Source organism: Diabrotica undecimpunctata, chromosome 8 (assembly GCF_040954645.1).
Source record: "Diabrotica undecimpunctata isolate CICGRU chromosome 8, icDiaUnde3, whole genome shotgun sequence".
NCBI lineage: Eukaryota > Metazoa > Arthropoda > Insecta > Coleoptera > Chrysomelidae > Diabrotica > Diabrotica undecimpunctata.
Window position 1 is genome coordinate 67,283,121 of NC_092810.1, and position 15,910 is coordinate 67,299,030.

Sequence of the window (15,910 nt, forward strand, 5' to 3'; positions counted from 1 at the left end):
TTTAACAGATCTATTAGACTTACTTTTCAGGTAAATTATGTATGATACTTTTAAATTATGGATTGTAAATTTTCTTTATTTTAGTTAAATGCCAGTTTGATTATTTAAGACGAGATTGATTTATTAATTAACATATTTGCAGTAGAGTGTAGAGGTGAGGACGCTAAAAAAACAATACATCTAGAGGCATTTTAAATGCGGGAATAATATCGAAGGGTCATGAGAATCTCCTGGAAGGATAAAATGATTAACCAGGAAGATTTATATGTGGAGATAAAAAATAATAATAATTGTTCAAATTGATTATGTAAGAACAGATTCAACAAACGCAGCATAGGCAGTAGAGGAATGTCTCTAGAGATGAAGTTCCATCAAACTATTTTGTCCAACAACGCTTAGTGTTAAAACTGTACATGATTTATCGATGATAGCCGACATCCGTAGCGCTCACTCTTTCTTTTTATCTGTTTCGTGTCTATATTTTTTGTTTTTCCTTCCTTATAGTATTGCCACCACAAGCTTCATTAACTTTTTTTCTGTTAAGAGTATATTCAATTTCAAGTCGACTTCATCTCTCCTACATATATTTTACTTTTATTTTTGTTACGTATTGTATGTAGTTATTGTTTATCTCGGATATAAAAATGAATTTTTTTCCTCATCAGCTTGCTGTGTATCATTTTTTTACAGAACTTTTCTGTACGTATACGTCTCTGCCATTACGATGTTTATATTTTGTATCAGTGATGTGTGAACTTTGAAGACTGTAAGAAATGCTTATATACTAGTGAAACCATTTTTATTAGTTGAATCAACCTAAATATATTTCCAGTCAAACTCTATTATCGCTGTCTAGCATCGCGGGGGAATAAAAGTAGTGACAGCCACAAGGCTGATATAGACGCTATTGATGCCGCAAATTGGCGACGGTTGGCAATGGCCAGTAACGGCTGCCGAAATAAACTAGGGAAGGTCTGAGTTCAACAGGGACGATAGATTCGCTGCTTATAATAATACTAGAGTTGCTGCTTTAATTTCGGGATGTGGCAACACTGTAGTTATAAGATGATTGCAACAAAAGTTTTTAAAAGTTTGAAATTTGTGATGCCAATAAAATATGTATAATATTGAACCGTAAAATGTTATAGCGAACAATGATTCAAAAAGTATTAATTTAAGTCCTGAAATATTTTCAGGACTTTCGTGTTGTGATTAAAAAAGAGTGTATCGATTATCCAAAAACTGCATTTGGAACTGAGGAACGGTTAAGAATACCTGTGTTTAGGTGGTAAAAAGAATTTAAATTTGATTAGAGTGGTCTTAGCGATAAATTTCGTAAAGGTCTACTGAAACCATTAAAAACTGCAGCAAACATTAATGTTGTACGGACACGGACAAATGATAATGACAGAACGATATGTAATATCTAAGGAAATTGAATCATTTCAATCAAGCTTACTACAAGCTATTGGATGATATTAGGAATAACCTTTAATTCCGACAATACATCTACAGTTTCCCCTTGAAAACACCATATTTTGAACTCTTTACATAGAGAAAAGGCGTTTAAATCAAAGTAGACGATTGCATTTTATTTCAATTCGAGTTCCATCATTGTTTTACACGTGTTTTGAGGTTGTACCTCTCATCAGGAACACTTGTAGTAGCTAAAACTGAAATGAAATGCCCTTTATCTCTATGGCCGTTATAGCTTCATCTATAATGCCACAATAGTGGAAAAATGCAATCGTCTACTTTCATTTTAATATCTTTTCCCTGCATAAAGAGCGCAAAAGATGTTGTTTTACAAGGGTAAACTGTAGATGGATTGTTGGAATAAAAGTTTATTCGTAACATCGTCCAATAGCTTCCAGTAAGCTTGGATTTGCAGTTCACTTATTCGTCATCGGAAAAGGGTATACTGACTTCTTATTGCTCCATTTAGAGGTCGCTACTAGGATACGCAGGCATGTTATGTTACTATAACGGTCATATAGAAGAAGAGAATTTCATATAAGTTCGAGCTACCACAAGTGTTCCTGATGAGAGGTAAAACCTTGAAACACGTGTAAGACAATGGTGGAGTTCGAATTGATAAGAAATGCAATCGCCTACTTTACCACGACTACAAATCGACATCGAAGTGAAGCAAGTAAATCAAATATACTTGCTTACGTGAAAAAATTATGTTCGCGTTGGATTCCTCGTAATTTAACTGAATATGAAAAACAAACTCATGTCAAATGGTGCAAAAACACTTAAACGATTCAATTGAGGGACATCAATACTCCATTGTTGGTGGTGATGAAAGTTGGATTTATGCATACAAATCTTAAGTCAAGTAACAAAGGTTTGGTTATTGCAATACGATATCGCAGTGTTTCCAAGAAAATGATAGCCTGTTTTGTGTCTAAACCTGAAAAATTTGGTTATAATTTCACTATTCCATTAATATCGTAAATTTTTTAACCGGAAGTTTTTTTCAGAAATGCGAAAAAAAAACGTCGACCTATTCTGAATCAGAAAAATGCAATCGCCCTTACAGTATGGAAAATACGGAACTTTTCGACCACTAAAAAGTGAACTTCTGTTCCTTCCTCCGTACAAACGATTGCTTTCCTGAATCAAAAATCAATTGCGTGGTCAACGATTTTCCACACCAGACGAGCTCATTGAAGTCTTTAAAAAGGAAATTTTGGTTCTACCATATTCTGACTGTAAAAAATATTGTGACAGTTCGTATATTAATATGCAAGAGTGTATAAAAATTATTAATATACTTTAAATGAATACTTTGAAAAACAATAAACACCTTTTTTAATTATAAATATTTATGTTTTTTCCAATCCCAAAATTAAAACAGCAAAACTCATATGTATACATTTTTGTCTATATTGTTCAATTAAAATCAAAATTTATTCGTTATTTTCTTGATTTCCCTGAGTATAATTTACATAAGTTTCAATGACAAGTTAAGAGAAAACAACCACCAACCTATTATATAGTAATACAAATTTAAAACTTACACGGTTAAAAGGAATCTTTCAACAAAAGTAATTAAAGAAAAATATTAATAATTAGTTAAAATTACACAATAAAACACGAAAAATATAAAAGAAAACGGGAAGTGAAAAAAGAATGAATGATAAAGGGACGGGTTTTAACAAGAACTTATCTATGTATCATCACTACTTAAATAACAATGTTTGAAATATGCAACCTCTAATTTTATGTGGATTTTATTTAGTAGAACAATATATTCATATTAAGGACGGTGTTTAGAAAAGGTACAATGTATTTTGGGTTTATAAACTGTAGTCCGGAATTCTTTTTTCAGTATGTAACTGTCAATTAGCAAAGGCGATGCGGTTTCCTCGATAAAGTGTATGGAATCCCTGATGTAAAAGTGGCCAGTGGATGGTTTTAGTACCATCGATAGATACTTTGGCTACATGGTATATTGAAGAGTCAATGGCCCTGACAGTCGGCCTTAAAGGAACATGATCCTTGTGAATTTTGGGAAGACCGTACAGTTGCGGTGATAGTGCTTCAATCTTTCATACATCATTCTTAATTTAATGTTCAATAGAACTAACCTGAAGTTAGGCCGTTATCTTCTGAGATTAGTTCTCGACGTTTCGCCAACACTAGGGGTTGGCATCTTCTGAAGAAGTTACTGCTCCACTTGTACGCCGAAACTGACGCCGCGTTGTACTGCTGAGGCCTTATTTATATTTTCTACTCGCCTCCCCTCCACTGGTTTTGGCGTGAAGGGGCGTGTCGTCGATTGTAGTAGCTTTTCTTTCTTCGTGTTTTGCGGGACGGGTTTTTGTGTTCCAGTGGTGTCATATTTCACTATTTTATGAAATATTCGTGTCCAAGAGTTCTTTAATTTTACTATTATAATAATCGGTTTTTAGTACGACAGTTACATTCTCCTTATCGGGTAAAATTAAAAGTACTTTTCAGAATTTAGGTTTTTAACTGCTCTCTTTTTCAAAGCAGTGAGATTGCTTTTAGATGGTTTGGACCGTCGTAATATTAGGGAAGTTTCCATCCAGATTGCGTGGATTAGCGGTATTGTGTCCGATGTGACAGAAATGTTTTTACCTTTAGATAAAACATTGATTCCTGACGTTGGAAGATCCCGTTTTTAGAGATTAACAATTGCACTGAGGCATTAAAATGTAGTCACCAGTTCTAGCATAGCATTCCAAAACTTTTCCGTCAATGCCATATCAACATATTTCCAGAGGGGTGGTGGATTTTAAGAACCACTGAAGAAGCGACTAACAGATAAAAGTCATTTGCATTAGTTCCGTGTCATGAATGATATTTTTTGTGACTTGGAGCCACGGTAAACGTGAACTCATGTGAATTCCTTAAGTCACAAATTAGCGTGAAGCAAGAGAACAACAAAATATATTGCGTTTCTAGATGTTTTGGTAAAACCAAAGTACCAGTTAAAACTTTGACACATATTCCATCGAAAACCCACACACAAGGACCATTATTTGAACAGCATCTCGAACCACCATCCTAAATAAAAGAGGGGACCGTAAAAACGGTTATTCTCGAAAAAATGAAACGAAGAGGGACTGCATCTAAACAGAATATGCCTCTCAACATTTCAAAATATAAAACATCTTTCCAGGCGCATCGAAAGTTCTAATACCGATTCAGACCAACCGACAGATCCCAAGGCGCACAGGATGACTACAAATAGCTCAGCTACTAGAGGAATATTATCAATGATCGTTACGTCTAACTTGCTAACGCATCGTCTTCAAACCCCGAATACAATGTACCATTAAAAAATTATTAATTATTTGACATGGCGTACACAACAAGAGATACTAGTTTTTACCCTCGTATGACAATTTGAAACATGTAAAAGTGTAAAATTTTTGTTTCAAATAACTCTTTTTTTTTTGTAAAATAGGTTTTTTAATAGCGAAGACTAACTGAACACTTGTAACTTAAAATCAATTATTGCTGATAACGTTTGATGTATTACTAAGAAATCACTTTGTCAAAGGTTTCTGTGAGAAATATAACTGATTTAAAAGTAATGAATGTTCAGTTAATTGCACGTCATCTAATCTTTTATTGTCGGGATAGTGGAGAATGTAGGGAATTATTAAATGCTATAATGTAATATTATTCTTATTATAAATTCATCTGTTCTTAGGAGAAATATATCTGCAGTTAAAAGTATATACGAAATTACAACGCAAGAAACGAACTCTGATGTATTCTGAAGTAAATATATTTATATATAGGTACATCATCCATTGACATTTTCGCAGAGGGTTGCCGTATTTTCGGGATAGTAGAGAATGTAGGGAGTTATGAACTGATATAAAATTATTATTACTACAAATTTATCTGTTCTGAGTTGTTTTGGCATTTTGTTTTTTATGAAATGCTATAAATAATTGCTAATTCCTAGAATTTTGGCTTTGTCTGCATTTAAAAAAATGTGATTAATAAAAATTTTACACGGAAACCCTAGAAATGATACTAACAAGTCCTAACTGGTATGTCATCTCCACAAATTTTTAGTAAATTTCTTTAATGTTTTTTTAATGATATTTAAATGCAACTTTTTTTTTGAAGACCAAATTTTTTCTAGAAATATTATTTTATTGAAACTATGACGTATTTTGGTCAAAATGATTAAAATAATTATAAAATGAATGTTAAGGAATTTTAAAGTAAGTTAGTTGTAGTGTGACGATGTAGATATGTCATTAAAACGGGCAATGAAATTTAAACGAAATAATGAAAGATTATTGTAACGATTATATCTCACAAAACATTTGAAAGCAATTAAATCTCATAATTACCTACACAAGAAGAAAATTATATTGGTACAATGTTTATTTATATTTGGGTCATATTTCTCTCGTTCCGAATGATATTTGGAGAAGGCGATACAATTTCGAATTGTACGAGAAGTATAAAGAAATAGTTAATGGTAGAGACTATCTTTCACAAAAATAGGTAGGTTTAGATGGGCTGGAAATGTGTGAAGAGCAAATAGAAATTACCCATCCAGACGAATCCTATTAAAGCCACCAGTAGGAAATAGGAGTAGACGTAGACCAAGACCAACCGTCGCGTCGCCAACTGGCAACGGTTAGCGATCAACAGAAACGACTGGCAAAATAGGCTGGAGAAGACCGAGGCTCAACTACGGCTGTAGCACCACTGATAATGATGATGATGAAGATATATCCACTTCCTAACGTAACAGATCCCATTAATTCGTCGCCTAAGTTGATATCTTCGTTGCAATTTTGTACCTATAATGTGTTTTCACTCTAATACATCACAACCGATTTTACAAATAGGCAGACTTATCTTACTCAACGTCAGTTGGGATATACTAGAGGCTAAAATTAATTTAAAATCTTTTTCCATATCCATTTTTTATATAATCTAAACGCAAATGAATGTCATTAACTTATACTAAAAAGTAAAATATTAAAATATTTACTTAACGTCAGAAATAAACACAATAATTACTTTTAGACACCATCCACCTGTTCGGCCTGCACCACATTAGCCTGTCGCTGTTAACGGCCATCTTTATTGGAAGCATAACTTTCTTATCGCAAGCTACAGATGGAGCAGTGGATCGCGCACAGGTATGAGAAAACTAATACCGGATGAAACGATAAAATGTAACGATCGCGAGACCATACACTACGTAGAGTAGTAAACGTAGTGCCATGCGTGTTTCTTAATAAAACAAAATAATATAATATATATATAATAAAATAAACAAAATTAAAATAAAATAAATCGAATCGAATTTAATTAAATTAAAACCATCGTTCGGTGCGTAGACGATAAGAAAGTTATGCTTCCTCTACTCGGTAACTTCCGGAATGCCACATTCCGTTTTTTTTTTTTTTTAATTAAAGAAAAGGAAACTGTTTATTACTTCTTAATATTTCAATTAATATATGTTATTTATTCTTTATCAAACGTTTTATTGATAATTACCACTAGATATATATTTATTTCTTCCTTCCACCGCCTGGTGGGAGAAGCTCTGGTCAATAGTAGAATAGATTCAAGATACCGACAATTGATACATGATATCTACCAAAACGCAACCATGACCGTAATCCTGGACGACAAATTAATAACTGATAATATAAAAGTTAAACGAGGAGTCCGACAAGGCGATATAATTTCACCTTAACTGTTTACCTTGACCCTCGAAGCTATAATAAAATCACCAGATTGGGAAAACAGAGGAATATGTATGAACGGAAAGTACCTAAATCACCTTAGATATGCGGATGATATACTCCTGATCTCCTCGGAACGACAAGAACTAGAATTAATGCTGAATGAACTTCATGAAAAATCACTGCAAAAAGGCCTAAAAATTAACTTAAACAAAACAAAAGTAATGACAAACACGGAAGACCAAGAGGCAATAAAAATACAAACAGAAAAAATAGAACAGGTAAATGAGTATATCTATCTAGGACAAGCAATCAGAGCTAACAGAGAAAATCAAACAGCCAAAATATCGAGACGAGTAAGAATGGGATGGGCAGCGTTCGGCAAACTTTCTTACGTTCTAAAAAATCAAACAATCCCTCTATACTTACGAAGCAAGGTATATAACTCCTGTATAATACCGGTGCTCACCTACGGAGCACAGACATGGACATTTACACAGGCCAATTTGGATAGGATAAGGAAGGCACAAAGAGCGATGGAGAGACAAATGTTGGGTATATCACTTAAAGATAGAAAACGTAACCAGTGGATCAGAACCAGAACAAAGACAGTAGACGCGATAGAACAAGCAGCAAAACTGAAATGGAAATGGGCTGGACACAATGAAGGTCTCCAAGACGGACGATGTAACAATGCCATCGGAAAGTGGCGTCCATACAATGCAAAGAGATCAAGAGGCAGACCACAGATGAGGTGGAAAGATGACATCAGGAAACAAGGAGGTCCCACATGGCAGAGAACAGCTCAAGATAGGGAAAAATGGAGAGAACTGGTGGAGACCTATATCCAACAATGGAAGGATAGAGAATAGGTTCAAAATATATATATATATATATATATATATATATATATATATATATATATATATTTATATTTATATATATTTATTTACAAATGCTATTCGATTGAAAATACTATCTGTACCAATGTGACCTGTATAACATTCATGAGCAAGTAGTAAAATTTTGCTAATTTGCTACATTTCGGTAATTGATATAAAATTAGGTTTTATCTCCACTTAACAATCGTACAATGAAGCGCGTTTTAGTCGCTAGTCTCGTCGGCACAGTACGTTTTTATCCATAAAAATGATTTATACGAACGAAACTAAAAAATAATTCATTCATTAGCGACGAGTTCTTGACTTAAACCTTTTTCCGCCATAATTCAAAGTGATTAAGAATGGGGTCTTATGCAGGTTATTGCAAATTATATATATTTGACTGTAATTTCGTAATTAATCTTGACAAATCATTCATAATACAGTTCCATAAAATAAGATACATATAAGCGCGACCATGCCAGGCCAAAAGTTAAGTGTTGTGATCTTGAGCAACACCGCAACTGACCATCGATAACCTAGAGTCATCGCCCTATCGTTTCATGTGTCTGTTTACCTAGATCCTAAAATATGAACGACCTTGTCGATTACTATTGGTTATCTTGTATAATAAAGTACTAATGCTTATTATTGAAGACTGAGCTTCAGCTAATGTGGTATCGACCATAAAAATATTACTCATAGTCAGAATATAATTAAAAACATTTTGATTATATCTCAAATAATACTCATTTATTTAAACATTACATCTCATTCAATACAAATTATACAAAATACTTTGGTTGATATGAACACAGTTTAGTAATATTATTTTGCAAACAATAAAAATTAACCTTCTATTGATGGCGTAAATGATATCGTATCTTCGTCATTTGGGTATGAATAATTAACAACCATTAGTTTTATTACCAGTAAAATATAATAATGGCACGAAGAAAACCTACTGATCCAAAAGTTAGACAAATTATTAGTCATTAGTATCATAAAAGGAAACAATGCGTGAAATTTACAGTGAATTAATTGTTTACCACTACTGTTTTTAATATAATTGAGAAATATGATGAAACTACTATTATTGATGTTCGCGGCAAAAGTTCAGGCCATCCAAAAGCTGTTTCTCAAAGAAGTGTAAGACATTTAATTAGACCATGTAAGTCAGGAAGAACAAATACACTACAAGAAGTAACTGCTAGGTGGAATAGAGAAACTGGGATAAATGTTTCCAGAGAATGAATTTCCTGTCACAAATATATCCACAAAAGTGGTCTTAGTTTTTATAAGGTATAGGTTCTTCTTTGCGATATAAATTTTCTATTTTTTTATTCATTCAATTAGGCCAAAGAAAAACCATTGTTGATGAAAACTTAAAAAAGGAATCGTTACATTTGGGCTAAATCAAAACTTTTGTGGACCAAACATAACTGGGACAAATTTATAAAAATCTATAGCGACGAAAGCAAATTTCTGTAAAGTTTCCACATGGCATCATATTTTGGGGTTATATGTGGGCCAAAGGGTAGGGAACTTTGCATTTTATTGAAGGCATAGTAAACGCAGCCAAATATCAAGATATCCTTGAATAGTCGTTTCTACCAAGTGCGGCAAAGTTATATCCATCCGGAGATTTTATCTTCCAGCAGGATGGAGCCTCATGCCATACGGCTAAATCTACCAAAAAATGGATGGGAGAGCAGGACATCAAAGTTTCGTCACATCCTTCTAGCAGCCTGGATCTTAATCCAATAGAACACTTTGGCACAAAATAAAACAACGCCTAAGAAATAACCCTCAGCGTACTTTACCACAACTACGTGCTGAATTACAAGAAATATGGGATAGTTTCACCCCTGAATTCTGTGAAGGCCTAGTTGATTTAATCCTTATAGAGTTTAGCCTGTAATTTAAGCTAAGGGCGACGTTACGCCTTATTAATTTTAATTTGTTAACATCCTCTTGTTCCAATATTTAGTTGTCAGCATTTTTTGATTATCCAACAATTAATTAAATAGTAATCAACATAAAATCTAATCTAATCAACATATAATTAAACTGTAAAATATTTCCATACATTATAAAAAATGTTAATTTCATATCTACAATTAAAAAAAAAATTAAATAAAAGAATTTCGGTTCATTGGTATTTTATTCGCAAAATAACTGCTTGTTCGAACATATAGTTGTTAGGACTCGTAGAAATGAAGAAACAAACGCTCATACTATACTCATTACCTTAAGAAAACATATAATAGGGTTCATCGAGAGCTTATGTAAGAGATTGTAAGATATATTAGTATGATCAACAACTAGTTAAGGCAGGTGTGGCAGAGACATAAATGTAATATGAAAGTAGGACTGCACCGGGGGCAGTGTTTAATTATTACTTATTCTCATTAATGTTGGATCAGATAATTGAGAAACTACAGGAATAACATTCTCTGGTGCTTAATATATACTGATGTAGTGTTGGTAAGAAATACTAAAATGGATAATACAGTTTAAAATATTAGTGATAACTGTTAGTAAGAAATGCTGAAATGAATAATATAGTTTAAAATAGTCGTAAAACATTAGAATGTGATATCAATATTGAGAGTAACTAAACGTATATCGAATAATTATCATGTCGGGATAGTACCACGAGTTTTTTCTTATGATATAAAATGTGATTTGAAACAAGAGAGTTTTATTGTTATGATTTATGTGGTTCTGTCTTAAGGCTAATCATATGCTATCATATTTTTTTTTTGGCTGATATTCTAAGTTAAAATTGATTTCATATGATAAAACGAACTATGATCCAATAAATTGTCCTATCTCAAGAAGAAATGCATCTTAAACATACTGAAAATACTATTTGGAAGTTCTCTAATTTAAAAGGTATAATATACTGACATCGAAATCCGGACACCCATTATAAATTATTATATTTTGAGAATATTTTGTACAATTTAATGGATGGCAAAATAAACAAATGATCCGAATTTTAATATGATGGAAACAGCTTAATGAGGTAAATCAATTAATAATATGTTGATGCATCTCGAAGGCCAAGAAAGTTTTGATAAGTCTGGGCTCGCTTCTGATTAGTTGGTCAATATCCTCCTGTGGTGTCTACTTCCATGCCCTAATTAACTCCGCTCGAAGTTCTCCCAACATTTTTGAGGAGCATCTTCTAAATTAAGAAGTCTCTGACCCATCATATCCCACAAGTGGTCAACTGAGGATAAATCTGGGAATCTCGTTGCCAGGACAGAAGATTGACTCAAGCCTGTTTAAAAAAGTCCAAGATGAGTCTCGTAATGCTTGGTCTTGCGATATCCTGCTGAAAAATTAGATCGTGAGGCGCTCAAGGTAGGGTATGTGATGAGGTTCCAGAATTTCTTCTATGTATCGTTGAGCTGTCATATTCCCTCTGACGAAGATTAGAACTGACCTTGAACCATAAGCGCTGACACCCCAAACCATAATCACAACAAAAAACTGCGGCTTTTGTCTTTCACCACGTCGCTTTCTGACCCTGGCTCGGCCATCATGCATCCTTAAACAGAATAGAGATTCATCAATAAAAGAACCGCACTAGGTCGATGGTCAGGGGTAAGAGGTAGCACCCAGTGTGGTCGAAATGAAAAAGGCCAAAACCGCGAATTCGACAATAAATTGCAAACCATTGATTTGCAATAAAACTGGTAGTATAGAAGCGGTATCTTAGAGCAATTAATCTTAGACGACAATCTTGACGTTCTGGTATTCTTCGGCGCCGCCCTGTGATACCTTTATCTGCGTGTTCAACCTTCTTAACGCCCGATAGCATTTTAATACAGTATCTAAACTTATTTTAGTGGTTAGCACATTAAAAAAAAAAAAAAAAAAAAAACGAAAACCTAAACTGATATGGCTGAAATTCTAATTATTTATTTTTTTTGCCAGAATAAGCCTATATACCAAATTTTATAAGTAAAAATAAAATAATTTATAATGGGTGTCCGGATTGTATGTCACTTAGTATGTACAACATGTCTGTTGTATTTTATTTATGGTATATAACCATGTTTGGATTGACATTATGAGTGAGGCAGATAACATTAAACTATTGGAAGATTTTTTTATATTTGTAAGTAACAAAACAAAATAATTTGTTTAATTAGTATTTTGAAAATAATTTTCGACGTCGAAATCGAAATGTCAAATATTAAAGTATTGTTAATTACAGTGAGTATCTAGAATGTTGACTTAAAATGCACTTAGTAGTGCAAGTAACATGATAAAAAACTTGGGTAAAACATACAAATCAAATCTGAATGAAGGAATCTCAACTAACAATTAGCTTTTAGAATATAAAGGATATTTTTTTGCAAGAAGTGTCTTTTGAAGGACGCAATATTTTTCAGAATGTCATTTTAGATATTATGTCAAGACCGTTCAAATGTACATCTCAAATGCGTTCACATAATCTCCTTTAAATTATTTCCCATTAAAACTACTCTAAATATAAAAACAGACTGTTTATAATCTGGATAGCTACTAAATTAAATGGGAGATCCAGTTTCAAGAAATCAAATTATTGATTTTTTACTTTAATAATTGATTTTATTAATTGACAAAATTCTTTGAATATTTTGAATGATCTGAACATAATGCTACTATGCTGCGTACGCTATCAATGGAAGGTTAAGTAACAATGTAAAGATACGATTTTAATACGCAATTGGATTGCTTACATTAAGAACAAAAGTATCGAGATGAAACTACCACAACTCGATTTAATACTTTAAATATCCAGACAAAATACCAACTCACCAGTCTCAGTAATATTTGGTGGAGGAGGTAGAGGTTCTAGTGGAGACCCAACCATAGGAACATCCGAATCGGCACTAACAGGACTTTTACCGTCTTGACTAGGACTAGTGAGGCTAAGACTGGCACGCTGAGGGCTTTTTTCTTTTCCACCATCCTCTTTATCCTTATCTGTTTCTCGTTTTTTCAAACTAACACCAAATCGTGAACTAGCTTCTTCTACAGATGGCTGGAGAGTACTTAAGTCGCTCGTTTCTGTTGGTTCGGGAGGATGGGGTTCTTTTGGTTCACGGTTTATTTTCTTCGTAGTCAATGGGGATATAGGAATAATTCGCTTTTTTAATTCTTGCGAAGAAGTCATTATAGATGTACTACAATCTACTTGGTCAATGCCGGACCCATCAAATTCATCTGGAGGAGGCGGTAGGTCTGTAGGAGGTGGTGGAAATTCCAAATCAGCTAAGGTTGGTTGAATAGACCTGAAAATGGATGTAAATATATAATATATCAACAATACAGCAACTTCAGTCAATTAAACACTAAAACCAATTCTTTTCAGATGAGACAGGGTTTTCCAGCGTCTCCAATGACTTTCGGAATAATGACTAACACCGTGACGTAAATTACTACTACACATCTATTACCTTACTGCCCATCTATCGGCCGATCCAATCTACCGGCGTATTTTGTATAATTAATAGCGAAATTCCACGATTCAATCGAATTTAATCACTTTGGTTAAATGCAGCAGAAATGAAAGCAATTATATTTACATGGTTTCTGGAAAGTGAACTGTTAACATATTCTTCGAAAAATGTCGCCGAATGAAGGAGTTGCATTAATATGTGATCATTTAATAAAATAATTTAATAAATCAGAAACATAACTATCATCTGTGGAACAGACGCTTTTGGTCGATCTTTTATCTTTGTTAACTCACAAGTATAACGAGTACAAGTACTTTTAATTTTCAATTTTATGTCTTCTTCGGTTATACCACTAATGTTCAAATCTTCAATTAGCCATTTAATAGCATTTCCACGACAATCTCGGATGTTATAACCCTCCGTTTTATAATTCCATAGACACGTATACTTTTTAAAATGATCCAAGAACAGAGGCGTGTGCTCTTCCTTCCACTTGAAAACCATTGAGTAGGTATGTAGTAGGTACTACTGACTATAAAAGTGAATCTTTCAATTCTTGTGATTACATATTCATTTATTGTTCAACCGCGTACAAGAAGTATCCTGACATACGGGTCCGAAAACTGGACAATAAACAAGAGAAATAGAGGTAGAATAAGAGCAGTAGAAATGGAGTTCCTGAGGAGAAGCTGTAGACTTACAAAAAGAGACAGAATTGAAAACGCAGAGATTAAGCGGAGAATGGGAGTGCAATCAGACATAATCGACTATATAGAGGAGAAGAGACTATCCTGGTACGGCCACGTCAGAAGAGCGGACAGAGGACGCTGGATAAACAAAATCACAGAATGGAGCCCGATTGGAAGAAGAAAGAGAGGAAGACCCCGAAGGTCATTCAGAGATGAAATCGACGAGGCTATGGAGAAAAGGACCCTGCGAGATGGAGACTGGAATGACAGGGAAAATTGGAGAAAACGGTTGAGTGAAGGAAGACAGTGAAAACTGTGGAAATCCTTAGTAGTAGTAGTTCAACCGCGTTGAAGATTAAACACTACAAGTAAAAATATTCAGTATGTTCAATTCTTTCAACGCCATTGAACGACAACATCCAATGACATGGAATGATTCAGTTTTATGTTTACATAGATAAATGTGGTTGCTTCATCCAAATTGAAAGGTAAAAGTGATCCGTGTAATTTCGCCGTAACTCTTTTAATAAGAGCAACTTACTACAAATTTTTAATGAATTAGATTTCAAAAGTGCCCTCGTAAAGTTTAATTTTGTATAGAAATAAAATCAAATTAATTTTATATAAAAATAAAAACAAATAAGATTCTTATCTTGGTCGACCGATTGAAAATCGACCGACCTGTTCTTGTCGACTTGACAAAAAAAGTATAAATATGAACTGTACAAAGTTTCAGTAAAATCGGTCGATTTATCGACCGCACGGTATTTAAATTTCAATAACTCCGGTAATATTGCTCGAATTTACTTCAAATTTGGCTTGAATGCTCTATAGTAAGTACTATACTTTCATATGGAATAAATTTTATTTTTTGTAAATACAAGACCTATTTACAACCCAACAAAACAAAATATTAATTTCTATTTTGAAGAACTATTTCCGAAGTGAAAATTGAAATGTCAAAATAAATGTCCGTGCCGGTGTAGTTTCCAAGAAGGAGGGGTTCTGAATTGAGTAGGGGCTCTTCAGTACTTCTTGGAAAACACACTCGGAGGGGGGTAGTTCTCAACCTCAACACGGCGCGTCCCAATGGCTAATAGGGAACGTCCTACAGATATGTGGGACAGGTGTGAATAAGGCTTTGCCAAATAAACAAAATGTATTTTCACTGGTATTCCTATAAAGCTATAAATTCTCATTCAAAATCAAACTTCTCTATCTCTTTTTAACAAATTAATAAACAGTTTATACAAACCTAGAAGGACTTCCTCCTCGAAAACTGCTATTTTGCGATGTCTTAAAACTTCTCAGACTACTTCTGACGTCTCCGCTATTGTTTCTCGTAACATTTCGATTTCTTGTCAATTTGCTAGAAGTCGGCGAACTCGGCGGATGGGTGGCATGGAACGTCGTAACTCCTCCCGATGAATTGCTCCTGATCATTTGTGGTTGTGTACGGATATTTGTTCTTGGCGACAATGACCTTGGAGTAGTGTCTGACTGATCCAGGGATTGATTTATGACTTGAATTCCCTCATCGTTGGAGGACATGTTGTTTTGCCTCAAGGACTCTAGATAGGCACCTATACGAGCACCCTTCGGAAGGGTACCATACCTGCTGATAGCTTTCCGCACGTTTTGAACCTCTAAAGCTGCCACCTGAACCTATATTA

At 33.9% G+C, this 15,910-nt stretch overlaps 1 protein-coding gene across 3 annotated transcripts in view; it reads right to left on the reverse strand.

The window, feature by feature from the left end:
- Abl (tyrosine-protein kinase Abl) overlaps window positions 1-15,910 on the reverse strand; it is a 152,545-nt gene that overhangs the window by 16,409 nt on the left and 120,226 nt on the right. For 2 of the 3 annotated variants that reach the window (XM_072540430.1, XM_072540429.1), the window contains 2 exons: window positions 15,493-15,902; window positions 12,905-13,380 (listed from right to left, as the gene is read on the reverse strand). In XM_072540430.1, coding sequence (XP_072396531.1) covers window positions 12,905-13,380; window positions 15,493-15,902 — 886 coding nt within the window. Of the gene's footprint in view, window positions 1-8,829; window positions 11,646-12,904; window positions 13,381-15,492; window positions 15,903-15,910 lie in introns of those variants that run through there. The other variant, XM_072540431.1, reaches the window with a different exon arrangement.